General features: G+C 38.9%; 1 protein-coding gene across 9 annotated transcripts in view; it reads left to right on the plus strand.

Moving 5' to 3' along the window:
* The window catches only part of ANK2 (ankyrin 2), a 328145-nt gene that overhangs the window by 12017 nt on the left and 298438 nt on the right, over nucleotides 1-17690 (plus strand). For all 9 annotated transcript variants that reach the window (XM_078376593.1, XM_078376594.1, XM_078376595.1 and 6 more), the window contains exon 2: nucleotides 6998-7058. In XM_078376593.1, coding sequence (XP_078232719.1) covers nucleotides 7038-7058 — 21 coding nt within the window. In that variant the 5' untranslated portion in view covers nucleotides 6998-7037. The remainder of the gene's footprint in view (nucleotides 1-6997; nucleotides 7059-17690) is intronic.

A 17690-nucleotide genomic window follows, 5' to 3' on the forward strand; every position in this document is an offset into this window, starting at 1 on the left:
AGTGGTGCCCCGCATAGCGACGATAATCCGTTCCGGAAAAATCGTTGCTATGCGGATTCATCGCTATACGGGGCAAAAAAGCCCATAGAAACGCATTAAAATGTGATTAATGCGTTCCTATGAGCTTCAAACTCACAGTTCAGCGAAGATCCTCCATAGCGCGGCCATTTTTGCTGTTCGGTAAGGGAGGAATCCATCCCAGAAACAGCGGGCGGCCATTTTGAAACCGCCAGTCAGCTGTTGTAAAAGCATTGCTATGATCGGAACCGATCATAGCAAAGCGAAGTTCCACTGCCAGCCAGCCCCGGATGACGCCTGGCCTCCTTGCCAGGACTGTCCTGGGGCACAGACGGGTGGGCCGGAGGGTCTTTCTCCGGCGAGCGAGGGCTCGGAGGAAGGCAGCCACCTGGGGTGGAAAGGGGGGTGGGAAGGGGCGCGGGGGCCACCCACCGCTCGCCAGCCAGTCAGCTAGCCTGGGAGACACCCGGCTAAGGCCGGCGAGCGAGGGCTTGGAGGGAGGCAGCCGCCCGGGGTGGGGAGCAGGGGAGGGAAGGCGCGCGCCAGCCTAATGCCGCTCGCCAGCTAGCCCAGGAGTCACCCCGACAAGGCCAGCGAGCAGCGGGCTGGAAGAAGGCAGCTGCCCAGGGTGGGGAGGAGGGGAGGGAAGGGGCGCACCAGCCTAATGCCGCCAGCCAGCCCAGGAAGCTTGGTCTCCATGGCTGGGCGAGAGCGAGGGGAGGGAGCGTGGCTGTCTCCAGCTAGCAAGGGCTCTGAGGCAGGCAGCCGGGAAGGGGCGCACCACTGACCGCCAGCCAGCCAGCCAGCCCCGGACACCCGGGCTCCTTGGCGGGGCGCAGACGGGGCGAGGAGGAGGTCTCTGGCACGCCGCCCCCCCCTCAGCCTTTGCCGCCCTGATCCCGGTCCGGGCGGGTGCCTCCTCCTTTGCAGCGCTCTGGCTTGGCGCCCGCCTGAGGAGTGCGGCCAGGGATTGGGGCCAGGCCCTTCGCCCCTCCTTCCCTCCCTCCTCCCGAGGCAGATGCCAATCAGGAACGCCCCGCTTCCCCCCCAAAGGCCCGCCCATCAGCTGTTCCAAAAGGCGAACCTTTGGGCTGCTCCCGGAGAAGTGCTTCCCTGCGAGCAGCCCAAAAGCTCGCCTTTTGGAACAGCTGAGGGGCAGACTTTTGGGCTGCTCCTGGAGAAGCGCTTCCATGTGAGCAGCCCAAAAGCTTGCCTTTTGGAACAGCTGAGGGGCGGACTTTTGGGCTGCTCCCGGAGAAGCGCTTCCATGCGAGCAGCCCAAAAGCTCGCCTTTTGGAACAGCTGAGGGGCAGACTTTTGGGCTGCTCCTGCAGAAGAGCTTCCCTGCGAGCAGCCCAAAAGCTCACCTTTTGCAACAGCTGAGGGGCGGGCTTTTGGGCTGCTCCCGGAGAAGCGCTTCCCTGCGAGCAACCCAAAGGCCCGCCCATCAGCTGTTCCAAAAGGCGAGCCTTTGGGCTGCTCCCGGGGAAGCGCTTCCTCGCGAGCAGCGCAAAGCCCGTTTTTTAGAATAGCTGACCAGCAGGGCCTTTGCGGTGATCGTGGGGGAGTGCTCCCCCGCGATCATCGGAAAGCGAATTTTCCCCATAGGGGCCATCACAAAACGATCGCTCTTGCGATGGAAAAAAGTCCATCGCAAAGCGATTTCATCGCTAAACGGAGCAATCGTTATGCGAGGCACCACTGTATAATCATATTTCCCCCACTCCGGCTGCCTTGCACTGGCTGCCCATTCGTTTCCACATTGATTTCAAAGTGTTAGATAAAGCCCTAAATGATTTAGGACCTCCTCCCACCTAGATCCAGCCAAATCACTCATTCTAGCCAGGATGGGTGGCTGAGGGGGCCTAACACCGAGGGAGGCCCGGAGAGAAAGAACAATAAACCGGGCCTTCTCAGCAGTGGCCCCTCACCTCTGGAATAGTCTGCCCGTAGAGATCTGTCTGGCTCCCTCACTGGGTGTTTTTAAGAGCTAACTAAAGACCTGGCTCTTTAGGCAGACTTTATCTCCTGTCATCACCTAATGACTTTCCCATTTTGAATTATATTGTCACTGTTGTTAATTATATTGATTTTGCTTTTATGTCTTATTGTTAGCCACCCAGAGTAGACTTCAGTCTAGATGGGTGGGATATAAATGAAATAAATAAAAATAAATGAGATATTTTATTTATTTATTTATTTATTTATTTATTTATTTATTTATTTATTTATTTATTTATACCCCGCCCCTCTAGACCATGTCTACTCGGGGTGGCTTACAACATAAAAATCAATATAAAATATATATAATCATTAAAAATACAATGTACATAAGAAGGAGAGGGAGCATGTTGATGATGGCACAGTTTTCATTCCCTGTTAGGAACATTACCTCTGTGCTAGAACATTGTAGCTCACTGGCAGATCTAAGTAAAATAAAATTTTACAGAATTTCTAAGACCATTTAAAGCACTTAATTGCCTTGAAAACATTTTTCAGAATAAAGTGTTTCACCAATAAATATTTTAAGTCTGAATAGACTGTGTAATTTACACTGTCTAAAGCTGTATTGTGTTTGTGAGTCAAACTCTTACATGCTTCCAGGAAAACTGGACAAAGACAGTAGTTGTTCTGTTTCTTGTGTGACTCGACAGATTCAGTTCCAGGCATGTTCTCCTGAGGTATTTGTGTCAGGGGGGTGGGGAAGAGAAAAGAGGGAGGGAATAAAAAGAAAAGAAGGAGTTTTAGGACAGATTTTAATGGGAAATAGCCAGCCAACTGGCTGAAAAGAGTCCAATAAAAGCAAAGATAAAAGCTTAATTGTTTTAAAAACTCTTATAAAATAAAAAGCTATGTAATATAATATAATATAATATAATATAATATAATATAATATAATATAATATAATATAATATAATATATGCTTTTAAAACTTGCCGGTGGTAACTAGAGAGAGAGGAACATGTAACTTACATTTATGGCTTCTATATTGATATATATATATATGTTTAAATATTATTAATATACTATAGGTAGGAAAATTATTGGAAGTGTAACTGTATTTATAGGTAATCATTACTTTTTTCTTTTTTGTTATGTGACTAGAGGATTGTAGCTTATTGATAATAAAAAATTAAAAAAAAATGTTTATGGTCTTGTTTTTTGTGTGAAAATGCCATTAATTTAATCAAGGATGATTTTCATCCCACATATAGTCTAGTGCAGTAGTCTTCACTTATGCTTGGCTTGTAACTGGGGAGGAGAAGGAGCCTGCCACCTCTCCCCCATCCATACAGAAGGATTCTGATTTGTAAACTGCTTTCTCTATTTGGGTAGCTAAGGGATTGGATTCTCTAAACACCTGGGTTACAGCTTTTAGTTCTTGCCTGGATTCTGGGAGTTCAGCTTCAGGGTGAAATTGCTCCCAATGATCTACACTATAGAGTATACTGGAATGGCCGTCTAGACACATTTTGCAATAATACAGTTTTACAAACCTGTATCGGCTAGACTTCTTTTGTTTCTGTAAAACTTCTGATAACAATTTCCATTAGTCATTGCTTCACATTATAGCGAATAAACAATTAACATAAATGTTATTTTGTTTGAAATATTCTGAGTAATCTAATATTGAAGGCCATACAGATTATTTTTTTTAAAGAAACATTCTTAAAATACAAGGAATTTTAACCAAAACAGTCTTGTTTTTTTATTAGGTGATTAACACAAGCCAAATACCAAGAGGGCATTGTGTGGTTACTTTGAAGAGGAAGCACCAAACATAATGTTTTAATTCCTGTTAAGTGTTTTGCATAGCCAATGTACAAAGAGTGTGATCATGTATAAAACAGACCAAAGGATTAGAAAAGTTTGGGAACTGCAAGTTGGCAGCAATAGCTTATTTGGAAAGGCCTAATCAAATACAGCGTGTCTAACAGACTGAAGTTTTATTTTTCAAAAGGAATAATATGAGTTTAGCTCACTGAAAGACTGAATAGGAAAACAGCCTTCCAAGGGTAGAAGTAACTGCTTTTGTGCAGTAGCTGTGAATCTTGGCACAATTGATATCTGGTCTACAATAAAGGCTCTTCAATGCTGGCAATTCTTTCATGCCATATTGAGAGCAACATTTCTCATTCCATCACTTTGCTTTATGTAAAGTACTGAAATTCTTTGTGTGTGTGTTGTTTTTCACACATATTATGAGAAAAAAAATTTGCCACAGGATTTTTGCTTAAGAAAATGTTTAAAAATTACTGTGAAACAGCCTTTATGTAATTTTGACTAAGTCTGGTCACTGCTGCTGGACCAAGTAGAACTCACTATAAAAAGTTTTTTAGGGTATTGACTCTCTGGATGGCTGAGTTCAGTGCACTTAAAAATCCTTTCTATTTTCTCCAGGTTAATGACAACACTTTCTTTTCTCCTTCCCTTTGTTGATTTCCATTTCTATTCTTAAGCTTTATTTCTCATAGTGTCATAAGCTTCTTTGCTACTCTGCATCTCACTGTCTTTCCCCCTATTCTTCTTGTCTCTAGCACCCTCTTCCATACCACCTGATGTGATTTTGCTTCTTGCTCACCCCCCCCCCCTAAATCTTCATTTATTTCTTGTCCTTGCATATTTCTGCTCTTACTCTTTTGACCACCTCTTTCCCCCAACTTTAGCTTTCCCCCTCTTCACAATTATGGCACTAGATTTTTTCTTGTCCTCTAGGTACTTCTCATCACTTATTGCTGAGCCAGACCAATTTCTGGCCATGCTTCTTAATCTAGTGCAGTTTATGAACTGCTGGATAGTTCAGTGGTTTAGCCATCTGGTTGTGGATCTAGAAGTTGGGAGTTTGATTCCCCACTGTGCCTTCTTGACAGGGGCTGGATTTGATGATCCATAGGATCCCTTCCAGCTCTGCAGTTCTAAGATTATTCAGACCAGTTTGTACCATGATGGAACCACTCTACCTTTCTTAAGTGTTTTATCTAGAGAACCACTAGGAGAGGAGAGAGTGGTAGCTCATACCAGAGGAATTGGGAGCAGCAGTTGATGCCTCATTCGGAGAGGGCACTGGTTTGTCTACCTCAGATTAAACAAAAAACAATACAATAATATTCCCTCATTCCCAGGCTTCAGGCTGGACAGTCAATTTCAAAATGAGAGAAGCTAATATCAAAATAACTGAAGGCAGATTCTGTCCCTCCCCACCTTCCAATTTATTACTTTTTCATCCACTCCAGTTCTGCTAAAAATAATCTGTTCTAAAGATGAGGATGCTGATTAGCCACCAGAAGCCAGCTCAGTTGATCCTTCCATTTAGATCAGTAGAAGCCATAAAGGCCTTTGCTCCACTTCAGGCAAGACCAGGAAACCTCTGCCTACTTTATTATTCTATATTACTCCAGCACTCTATGCCTCCTGCACTGATGAGAATGTACCATAGTTTGGAAACACTGCATTAAAACGTCAGCATATCAGTGTAGCTTTTCCAGGAATCACTGTGAAAATTCCAGTAAAATAAATGAAAGGAAATCTTCCCATTGTTGTAGTAGTAATAGTAATAATAATAGTAGTAGTAGTAGTAGTAGTAGTAGTAGTAGTAGTAGTAGTAGTAGTACTGTAGTAATAAACCATATAAAATAATACTATGACAAAAATGATGCTGTTAAGCTAACAGCTCATATCTACTTGTGAATTTTTAACTCTTAAGGTTTCTGTTATCATTTGTTGGTGGTTGTAGTACTGTGGTTTGCACATTCAAACTTGGTAGTTTTAATAATACTGAAAGACAAGTATCAAGAGTTGAGAGTTCTGATGCCCAATTGTCTTTAAATGCCTTGCTTATAAGGTAAGAGTCACTATATTTTTAGAAAAAAACATTAGTTTCATAAGTGTGTGATAGGAGGATTTGAGTAAGGAACATGGAATGTTGGTAAGAATGGTTCTGATTGGCTGGGAGAAATTTGGGGAGTGGAATCTCTGCAATGTTTGGGAAGCAGTCTAGAATGGACAGATCAAGGAGAGAGTGGTTTTTGAATCTGACAGTGACATCTGTGAGATAAATCTGAGGGAGCAGTTTGAAAGAGAGTTGGAGAGGGAGAGTTGATAAAGAATGAAACATTGTGCTGAATAAACGTATTAGTTCAATTCAAGGTGAATGGTGCTGAGTTCAGTACTCTAGGGCCAGCTATTATAAGGGCCTGAGCAAAGGGGCACACATAAGAGTAGCTATAGGTTGGTGGTAGTGGGGGGAAAAAGGAATCAAGTGAAGATTATTATGGAAAACATGTTTATTCTTAGGAGTTTTTTTAAAAGGCTGTTACTTCTATACGTGGCAAGGCAAAGAGAGATTTGATATTGGGATCAGAGAGAAGGGTTGTGACAGGTGTTCTTAGTCCTGTGAATGGAGGAGGGGGAAAAGGGGTGTATGGACGTGGTATAAAAATTCAAAAATTGATGTAAAATCTGTTGCTTTTGTCCCTCTGTTTTCTAGCTCTATGTCAACATAGAAGTCAATTGGTTCTATATTCCCAGGTATTAAACAGGATACACCAGGTTCATACTACAAATCTGAAGTCTTCGTCTTAGGATTTTTCTTTACAAGTTCTGATGCCCTGGTATCTGACCAGAATGAGTTTTGGATTTTTCTTCTTCCTACCTCTATCCTACAATAACTAGCCTGGATAAGAGTCCATTGGAACTCAAATGTCCAGTCTGCTTTTCATATTTTGATTTCTGCTTAAGATATTACTCGCTGTTGTTTTTGCATGATATGAATATTTGATCCAAAGTAATGTGTTGAGTGACATTTGTGCCTAGATAAGATTGGATAAAATTTCTTTTTCAGGCAGTGTGTAAACAAAAGTAAAGTACAAATAAAAACAGTAGTACTATAAAACTGTTCTTGAAGGTCAGTTAATAAAGGTGAAGCATATTTAACATTGTGTACAGCTCTCATGTCTACATTTTTCTTTTCTATTCTAGGTAAGTACACAAATGGGGATATGAAGAAGTGACATTTCCGATGACCACAATGTTACAAAAGGTATTCTGGCATTTTATTTGGGTGACAGAAAAAGAATAATGCACTGAGCCATATTGATAAATGTTGGATTATATTGCTCTGGGCAACCAAATATAATTCAACCTCAAAAAAGGTCAAATATGTAATTTTTTTGTACTTAACCACCATTCATATTTTCACTGCTTTGATTTCTGCTTGTTTGTTCTTGTGTAAACTTCCACTAACAGATGCAATCCAGTCCTTATTTATCCTCTTTTGATCTTATAGATGTTTCCTTAAGAAATTTAGAGACATGTGAATGGTCAGGACAAACAGAATTCAGTCCTTTGCCTAAAAGTGAAATTTGTTATAGAATTGCCTTTTCTAGATTATAGAGGACAGTGAAAATGGAGGAATTGCTGCATAATTTAGGAATATGGATATAGTGATTATCAGGACAATAGAAATGTTATTTACTTATTTTATTTTATTTATATACCACCCATCTGGCAGCCAAGGCCACTCTGGGCAGTGTACTTGATGATGTAAAACACGAGGCTAAAGTTTTTAGTATGCTTCCTTCTTCTTTTATAACGTATATTGTGTTCTTACCGCATGATCTTCTTTACTGATACTTGCATGGTATCATGACTCAAAGGCATATCATAAAACTGGTAGATTTGCCATCTTCTTTGACCCCTTGGAGATGACATCACTGAATAACCTTGGAAAAAACAAATGGCCCATTGCCTGTTCTTTAGACAAATACCACTGTGTCTGCCAGATGATTACTGAAGAATGTTAAGTGCTTGTTCTATAATGGAAGGAAGCAACTGGAGAGAAGCTGTTAATGTAGAGTAATACAATGAGATTTGCAAGTTCAGAAAACCACTGTAATTTCAAGAGTTTCTGATATTGTCAGTGCGGTGGTGCTTTTTATTTTTATTTGTTTGTTTATTTGTTTGGGGTGGGTGGGGCTTTTTTGGACTGTGACAACTGCATGTATATAACAAGAATTTTACTCAGGATAAATACATCTGTTTGGATGTTTGCGAATGTGTGTATATGCTGCATAATTTGTCAGAAAGAGAACATGCAGTGAAAGTAAAAAAAACAAACAAACACAAATATACTCTGACTAATTCATATTTGATTCTCCCATCTGACAAAAATTACATTAGTCTTAGAGGACATCATTCTGAACTGCAGTGAAATAGAATGTTAGATTTGTCAGTGGTCATTAAATACAAATGCCGTTTTGGTTCCTGCATCCTTATGAGCAGAGTTTCCTTCATGGATGGTCCTGTAACTGGGGAGACAAATTTCAGTGATTTTTTCCTTTCTTCTTGTAGGCTTCTGTGTCTCCAAATATATATCTGGAAGGTTAGAAGACTTTGTGGAACTCGAATGGGAAATGGCATAGGAAAGGAGAACTCAAGAAAAATAGTTCCCTTGTTTGCCATCAACTCAAAGAAGCCCCTATTATTGTAGAAGGAGAGCTTAGAGTCTAAGCCGCTGGCTACATTCTCATGGAACAATATGCTAAGACATACAATAAATGAGTTGAAATCTTGTAAACACAAGCTATTCAGTCTCCTACCAGAAATGGTTCCTTTAACTTGCCTGTGAATCTTACTCCATCATCTGAACACAGGATACTATTGCTTGAAGCTAGGTGTGTCAGGTAGGGATGTGCCATTTGGACTTTTTGGATTCCATTCTGGGAGTTCCACCTGACAGACCCTCATCTACAGACACCTAGGTTTTTCTCACCTAGAGAAAGGCTTAGCTTCAGCCTAGCTTCCTATTAAAAAAGGAAGCTATCCTGGTGTTTTCAGCTAGCACCTGCACAGCTTCTTTTTTAAATAAGATGCTACACCAGAGATAGGTCATGAAGCCTTCAACCTAGGCCTTTTCTTCAGGTGAGTAAATTTTAGGTGTCTGTATGTTTGGGTTTGAGTTTGAGATTAAAAAAACAATTCTGGGAGTAAAAAAATATAAATAGCACATTCCTAGTGGAATTATTATAAAGGTTATTCAGATGTATGTCCTACTGTTTCTCTGGTTTTTAAAACAGCTAGAATAGTCTTTCCACAGATAATAATTGTCAGGAGAAGGAAAACTCCAATTTCAAACCTCCACTGCCTTGTGGCTATATCCACTCATGGAAAAGGCTTCAGGAGTTAACCTCGAGGCAAAATCCGGAGCTGGAGTCCCGAAGGCAGCATGTGTCGTTCTGCCAACTCCTGCGACATTGCTGGAACCAGTTGTATTGGCTCTTGCCTTTCCATTGGACCATTTCAGCAATGTGGAGAGGGGGGATCTGCTGCTTGGGTAACAGCCTATCCTCCATATTACCTTACCCGGGCTTCATGCTCTGGAGAGGACACTCCTCGGTTCAGAGCATGTTACCATAGTCTCTCGAGACTGAAGGATGCCTATGCTAAATTGTCAGTGACTTGTATGTGTACAATTTATCCAGAATTAAAATTCATGGCTTGTGCATGAAATAGCTGTAATGATCAAAAGATGAGATTATAGTGATCTGTTTCAGGCAATTTAGTTTATTGGATCTGACATACAGTTAGTCCTGTGCGCTATAAAAAGCATCCTGTTGGAAATAGCTTTCTCTTCCATTATTTTGGAATGAGAATTTTAAGTCTGTTTTCAGTTGCTGCAACAGTGTTTATTCTTTTCCATGGGTTGCTCCATGTCTACAGAGTGCTATTCTAAAAATAAAAAACCCCTTTGTATTGATGAATCTAATTAAATCCAGTGGACTATCTGCAGTCTGCTAGCCACACATATGTCCCTGTACCCCGATTTTTCTGGCTCTCAAATTTTTTTGGCTAAAAAGATGGAGAATCATGCTCCAGGAAGCACTATTCTCTTTAAAACTAAGTTACATGACCCCAATGCAGTTTCTTCTTGTTGTTTGAACACAGTGAAAAAGAAAAGTGTTTCTTAAACAGGTAGTGGATTTCTGGCCACTCCTGTTTTAGTAGAATGGGGCTGTGTGGCTTGCAGTGGTTCTAAAGGGATGTAAACTTCTGCTCTAAACTCTCCAAATTTGCCTGCCCAGAACTAATAAGCAACAAAAACATATGTCACTATTTAGGACCACAACTTTAGGACTCCAAAATTGTGATTTTATCGTGTCTGTGCTATCAGTCACATTTGCACTTGAGAGCAAACAGCCAAAGTGGGCAACTAATTCAGATTAAGTGCTACTATTGGAAATGTTTCATGAATTTGAAAACCGTACCACTAACCTGTACATTCCTTTCTACGTAAGACTTCTTTTCTCTCCTTTTAAAGTCAGTCTGTGGACAGTTAGAGTTAGGTATGTAGTCAATTAGAGCCAGTCACAAAGCTAGCTAATCAGTTAAACTCTGTTCATGTAACCAGTTAATACAGAATACCATTTGTTTTGATCTATGAAGAACTGTGAGTAAATGGAACATTTATTCTTTTCTCTTACCAGTATATCTGGGGCAAATATTGAGACTTTAAATGCTAGTTTATATAAACCAAACAATAAGGAGTAGTCTTCTAAGGAAAAACATTAAGCAAATTATCCTGAACTTTTTGCTGCTGCACAGTTAGAGGTATTTAAGCCACAAAATTTCCACATTCTGCCAATAATTTCCTCATTTGGAAGACTGTAGAATCACATGAGATGCCCATAGTGGTATGAAAAGAACCATAGTCATGCCATTTTTCAACCCAGCTTCTGAGGACAGCAAGATCATTCTCACGTGATGCTATACCATTATGTGATGACAGCATTCCTCTCAATGACAATTATGTGGTATGAGCCAGAAAGAACATCAGTCAACCCCTCTAAAAACATGTATACATGAGAGGACCATACTCCAAAATGTAATTCTTCCAGGTTCTGACAAGAAAATTTCTTGGGACAAGTTGCAGTTCTGGCAATAAGTACTAAATGCCAGCTAAATTCAAATCACAGATTTGGCTGTATGAGTGCAAGCAAAATTTTACTTGCTTAAATAGTTTATCTCATGCACTTGTGCCTGAATGACATTTTAAAGGCAGTTGTAGAAGTGGTAGCTATGTTTATGCAAGCATTATAAGTGAAAACAAATTAAAAATAAAAAGTAAAAATATGGAGACAAAAACATGGTGACAACCTCTACCAATTTTATTTATGCAATTTCTTTGCCCGCAATGCCCATCTGCACTATACATAGGACAAACAAGATAATATCTAGGCAAATGAATCAATGGACAAAAATCATACATCAGGAATGGCAACACACAGAAAACCATTTCACATAATTTTTATTTACCAGGACAATTTCACAGACAATTTGAAAGTGGCCATCCTAGAAAAAAGAAACTACAAGACAAGAATCCAGAGAGAAACAGCTGAGATAAAATATATGTGCATGCTAGACACACACATCAAAGGATTTCATATAAGTCAAGGCTTTTGGGGACACTACCAGATATAAACACTAGAAATATTGTCCTGTACAGAATCTCCCAGACATTTTCCCCTTAACAGAACCACCTTAGAAATTTCTAAGATTCTACCCTGTTCTTGTGCTCATACATTGTCTGGGTTAATTCATACGCTATTGCAACTGATTACAAAGAAAGGCTTGTAGTGGGGGAAAGTACATCAAACACGTTTTTTTCCCCCCTTCTTTTTTAAAAAACTTTTTACTCCTATTTTTTTTTACCTATAATTTTAAAGGTAGAGTTCTATTTTATTTTATTTTGACATCTTGTTTTGAAAACTATGGCATGATAATATAAATAAAGGTGAGAGATGCAACTGAACATGAATATGTGGCAGATGATATGTGATTATTGTTCCCTGTTGACATAAAGGATGCAAGTATTTAGCCAGTTATGTCAGCACCAGCTTTATTCAAGTGAATCAATTTACATAGCTTTGGTTGTTGCAGCAGCTGCATATTTCTCAGTGGGAGATAGCTATTTACTTGCTTCTGGCAAATAGACTGTCTGACAAGTTTAAGCTTTTTCTTTCCATGATACTGTAAAATGGTCAAGGGAGAGTTCATATTTCCTTCCTTCCTTCCTTCCTTCCTTCCTTCCTTCCTAACACATAAGGTCATTTGTTCCCTGTATTCATTTATGTAAGCTGTATTATGTATCCTCTTCCTCATTCCAAGCAGAACTGAGTATGCCATAATATTGCTTTAACCCATTTAGTTTCAGCCGTTTCAGATCATATTGGACTTCCTGTGTCTTACAGAGGATCTCCCTTTATGTTCTGTGATTAAGATAGGATCTATCTGAAGGAATTGCCAGCTTGCTTTATTTATTTATTGTTCAATACTCTTACCATCTGCAGTAGAATATTATGAGCATTTATAAGACGCTTGATAAAAATGTGGGTGGAGGAGGTACTTTCAATTTATTGTAAAGGTGTGCACCATACTGGGCGTATTGAATTCTGGAACAACATTTCTGTGTCATTTTTATAAATGTGTTTCTTACATTTTCAGTCAAATATAATAGGAAGAATTGAGCACTATTTGCTAGGTAAAGATAGTGTTAGCTTAGCTGTAGCACTAAACTATAGTTTTATTTAAGTTCACTTGCATTCTTAAACACCTCAAATTAACTTAAATTCTATAACAACTTAGTTTGATGTTCCTAAGGTTAAATTCACATTTATGTGTTTTGTCTCTGATAAAGCTATGTTCCTTTATGTCATCCATATCCATAATTTATGTCAAACTGAGTGTGTTGCTAATGCTAATCAGGAGGCTAATTTCCACTGCTCAGATACTTATAAAATTCAGTTTGTACTTGGTAAAATGTGGAGGGTATTAGAAGGTTAGCATTATCTCAGAGCTTTGCCAAGCTCTGAGATCATTCTGACATACACATTCACACACTTATATGCCAGACCTGTTGGGGACAGAGGGCACGTCCATCATATTGTTGGAAAAGCCATCCCCATGGGAGAGCCAATCATTCAGAAAAGAGCTGCCCAGAGGTCTTTAATTCTCAGTAGTGCCTGAGACCAAGAATTTGCTTTAGTTGCCTTCTTTATGGCCAGAGGTAGAGAACCTGGTGTCATAATGTGGTAAATTGGGCACATTAGGAGGGCAGTATTCACATGGGAGCTCCTGGTGGAAAGAAAAGCAGCATTCAGAAGCAGAAAAAGGATGCACTTCAGGAGAAGAGTTTGTTGTTGTCATGCTACACTTCTTAATATCAAAAGCAAAGCTTACATCGTTTACTTCTTCAGAACTCCCATTCACCATGGCCACAAGTTAGACAATAGTTCTGGATGCTGTAGTTCAAAAAAGAAAATCTACTTTGTGATAGGAAGGGAAGTTTAAACTTCCCCTCTGCTCCCCTGGGTCCAACCCTATATCTGTCTTTTACAAAAAAAACTTCAAAGAAATTGAATAATGTATTGGGCAATAGTTTCCGTGCTTCATTTTTCCTCCAGTAAATAAATGGTTTACAAATCTAAATAGTTGGAAAATATATTTATCTGATTGTAATTCAGCCATAGACAGCAGAATAAGGGGTTAAAAGGAGTGGAAAAGTGGGTTTTATCCATTTTTCATTCCCTTGCATGAGATTTCTGCTGACAAATTTGTGGCGGAATGCCCGTGTCTCACCTGTCCATCATGTGGATCCCTAGATCTGGAGCCTATGAGAGGACAGGAGGGCGGAGTCAAGAAGACAGGGAGACTTGGAGACTGAGAGAGAAGGAGAGATGAGATTTGGAAGGTTTATGAGGGAGATTGGAAAGTTGGTGGATTTGGTTGATTTGTTAAAGAATAGTTAAAGGATAGAATTATAATAAAATAGACAGTCCAGCATTCAAGAAGAAAGTATTTATGTGGATTGTGTTGGTTTAATGAAGAGCTTCTGAAATTGATAGGTATAGGATTCAAAAAGTATTTAGTTGTGTTTATGCTCGCAAATCAGGCTTATGTCTTAAATATTAATTCTTGATCCTTTCTTTACAATCAGCCACTACATGTTAAAAACAAATTAAAATGCACAGGCAGTACAAACACTTCAGTTTTAATTAAAATAAATATTGAGGCTTTTATTCCTCTTTAATTCCCTTCTCCCTGGGCATTTCTGTCTATGCTCCCTCAGGATTAATAGCATCCTTTATATTAAATGAGACTTAAAATTCATCTATTATTCATGGCACATGATCAGAAGACAGATGAATTCATCAGGTTTTTCTCACCCACTTGAACAAAACAAAACAAAATATTTCAAACGAGCAAGTGGAACTCTTCTCCCAACTTCCAAACTCCTCACTTGCGCCTACAGAAAAGTGTTGCATTTTTTCTCTTCTTGTTGGGGCAAAACTGTTCTCACCATGAAGGTGGCCTTTGTGTATCTCTTTAATTTCAAATACTCACAAACAGTTACAGAGTGGCTTCATACTCCAGGAATCTCCTGAATCAGAATCTCTTCTATTTTGTTGTTCTTATTGTTCTTGTTCCACATACTTTGTAAAGAAAGCATGAGAAGTAACTCTTTTTTTACATTAGAATTCATATAAGAAATAATTATATTTTCCATATGAAATTTTTTGCATGATATTTGCGAAATGTGTACATAGAATATTTTGAGCTGTGATCCAGGGCAATTCACCAACCAACTCTCAGGTAAACCTCACAGAATTTAGTCCTGCTTGCTGTATTCTTTATCAGCTTAAAAATCCACTTGGACAGGATATGTGATCATATTAAGAATGCAATGTTTGCATCAATCTTGTCTATATCAGCCTCTCATTTAGGATGACAGGACCTTTTCAGGGAGTGGCAGGGACCATACCAAAAATGGTGTAGTCTTCTTTTGGTAGCAAGGTCTATATTTTGGTCAGATTATATTGATGCAAAAAAAAAAAAAGTAATCTGGCTGCCAATAGCAGCAGTATGAACGTTTATACCATAACATTTTTCCCTCTATTCCTCGCCCATTTTTATTTACTCGGGTCTCTTGTTTGTATTTGCTACAGCAGATTAACTTAGTTACCTGTAGGGAAATTCTTCTGTCCCATAGTACTTCAGAGTGCAAGGACCTACAATCATAAACAGGACCCATTCTGCTGTCTTCTGTCCCTCTGTTGTTGCCCAGCTGGCAGCAAATGTGAAGATAATCCATGAATGCTGAATCTGAAGGAGATAAAGACCAGAGTTACTTTTTTGGAGTGCAACGTTCATTCAGCATGGTCATTGAAAAATAATGTTTTTAAACCTGTTTCCATGTGCTTACCAAATGACCTTAAGCAAACCAATCCCAGTATTTTGGGAACCGTAGTCCAAAAATGTAACCTTGGCATCTCAGACAGATATGTAAAATTCATGCAGGACAGAAATAAATAAAATAAACTCTGACATAGTGACCTGAAATATAGGTTAAAGAGGGCTGATGGATCTTTCAGGAGTTAGTCTGTTATGTAAACAGGATCCTGTCTTCTTTGGCACTGTGTCATTAATCCTGTAAACAACTAAACAGAGTAGCTCTCTTCTTATCCAACAATCCTGCTGTTGCTGCTGTGCAAAGGTTATTTAAAAACATGTTTTAATTAAGCAGTTGGCAAGTGTGGGTGTCCAATGAAGAAACTTTTCTTTCAACTACGTCATGCTAACTTTCAGTTGTAATGCTGGAATAAACATTCCGAAATGATGAGTCTTTTTGCGTTATTATATCTTGCAATGACTGTTGTATCCTTGCCAAGTAATAACAGATTACTGGAAGTGGACACAGATCGGATTATGTTTTTGAAAAAAGGTTAGGCTAATTATTTTTCCACATCAATCTATTAGTGTGTCTCAGCTTTCTTTCATTAACTTTGTTAGTAAAATAAAACACATGAAAGCAATGAAAAAGATAATTCTGTCTCTTGTGAGAGAAGGAATTTTAGGTGTAGGTTGAGCATACTTTTGAAATAAATTATAATTGGATTTGGAATAAATAAATCATCTATTGATTTTTGTTTTCTATTATATGTGTTGTAACCCACCCAGAATTATGCTGTGATACTAATGGGAGTGGGATAAAAATTGAATAAATAATAATAATAAATAAATATTTTATTTTCTATTTAATCCACAAGGGATCATGCTGAAATAAAACTCAGCTGCCACAAGCTTTGTATGCATAAATATTTTAAATAAAATAAAATAAATGCAATTAGCAAACTGACTTCAGTGAGCAGCCTGTTTGTACTTTTCTGTGCATTTATTCCTTTAAAATTGCAAATTTCAATGAGGATTTCACTGCTTGCACTTTAAAAGGGCTTTTAAAAAGCTAATAGCAACCAAACATAATTCTTTATTGAAAAGCAGAGGATGCCATCTTGTGAAAGGTTAAAGAACTACATGTGTGTTATGTACTGTCAAGTTAGAGCTGATCTAATAGGGTTTTCAAAGCAAATGAGATATTTAAGGAGTTGGTTTTATCTAATTTTCATTCAACAATAGGCAAGACTAAGAACAATTGGGGTAGCTATTGGGATCAAATCATCCTGGTACATATTGAGGAGCATCATTTACAATTACATAGATGTGAATTTGCCTGTTCTTCTCTGCACTCACAAAGAGATGTGTTCCTGCAAAGCTCCATATACTTAGGTTCACTTTGGTCCTGCCAACTTCACTCCATAGCCTATTAAGTGACTTCTAGGTAACACAGTTGTGTATATGATTGAAGGCTAACATTCCTGGTTCGATCCATCCATTTTACAAGGTGGGTAACTATTTTTTCCACATCATTACCTTTATATTCTCTGCTGTTCCTTCAAAAGTTGTACAAGTTCTGAAAATACTTTCCCTTTATTTTAATCTTGGAGGGATGAGATAGTAGCTGAAAAGTGAATGTACATTTGGTGCAGATGCTTTAAAGATCTCAGTATTAGCTGCTCCATCTCTATATCACTGGATGAAATTGATAATTGATTTTATTAATAGGGGTTGGCTTCAGGAATAGTGACGACTTATTTTCTCTGTATCATTTTTGAAAATTTGCCAGCAAAATAGTCAACATTTCACAACTGGTCATCATTTATTTATGAACTGAAATCCTGCATTAAATTATTACAGTTCCAGTAGAAACATTATACCTATTAAAGATGGAATAGCATTGATATTTTTCACTTACTTGCTGCAGCAAATGCTGAAGGGCTACTAATATTAACATAGGATTGGCTGTTGAGCAGATGAAACACTCTTGCACAAGCTAATTGTGAAATTCCTGGACTACTCTATCAGGTCAGTTCCATAACAGTCCTTTTCCTCTTGTTTATGCAAGAACATGTGCAAGGAGAATAATATCTTTGGAGTTTGCTTTTCTTTTATTACAATGTTCTTAGTGAGAAATAGATAATAGGTGTTCATCTAGAGAAAGAGAGCCATCGCCACATGTAAAAAAAATGCAACTTTGGATCTCAGCTTCAAAGGATACATTTAATCATATTCCGTAACAAAACTTAGGAAAGCAAAGAGAATGACTACCTCTTTGCTAGTGATTACCTTTTGTAGCCATGGTGGCAATAAGATCATTTTAAATTTTATTTGGAAAGGTGTTTGTGCACTTTAAATCACAAATCTGTAGGCACATGTAGTAATGAATGTACATCATATGGGAAGCAAGATAATGCCTGTTTGAATCCATAGCCCTGCCCCATCT

The sequence above is a fragment of the Pogona vitticeps genome, chromosome 5, assembly GCF_051106095.1.
Source record: "Pogona vitticeps strain Pit_001003342236 chromosome 5, PviZW2.1, whole genome shotgun sequence".
NCBI classification, from domain to species: domain Eukaryota; kingdom Metazoa; phylum Chordata; class Lepidosauria; order Squamata; family Agamidae; genus Pogona; species Pogona vitticeps.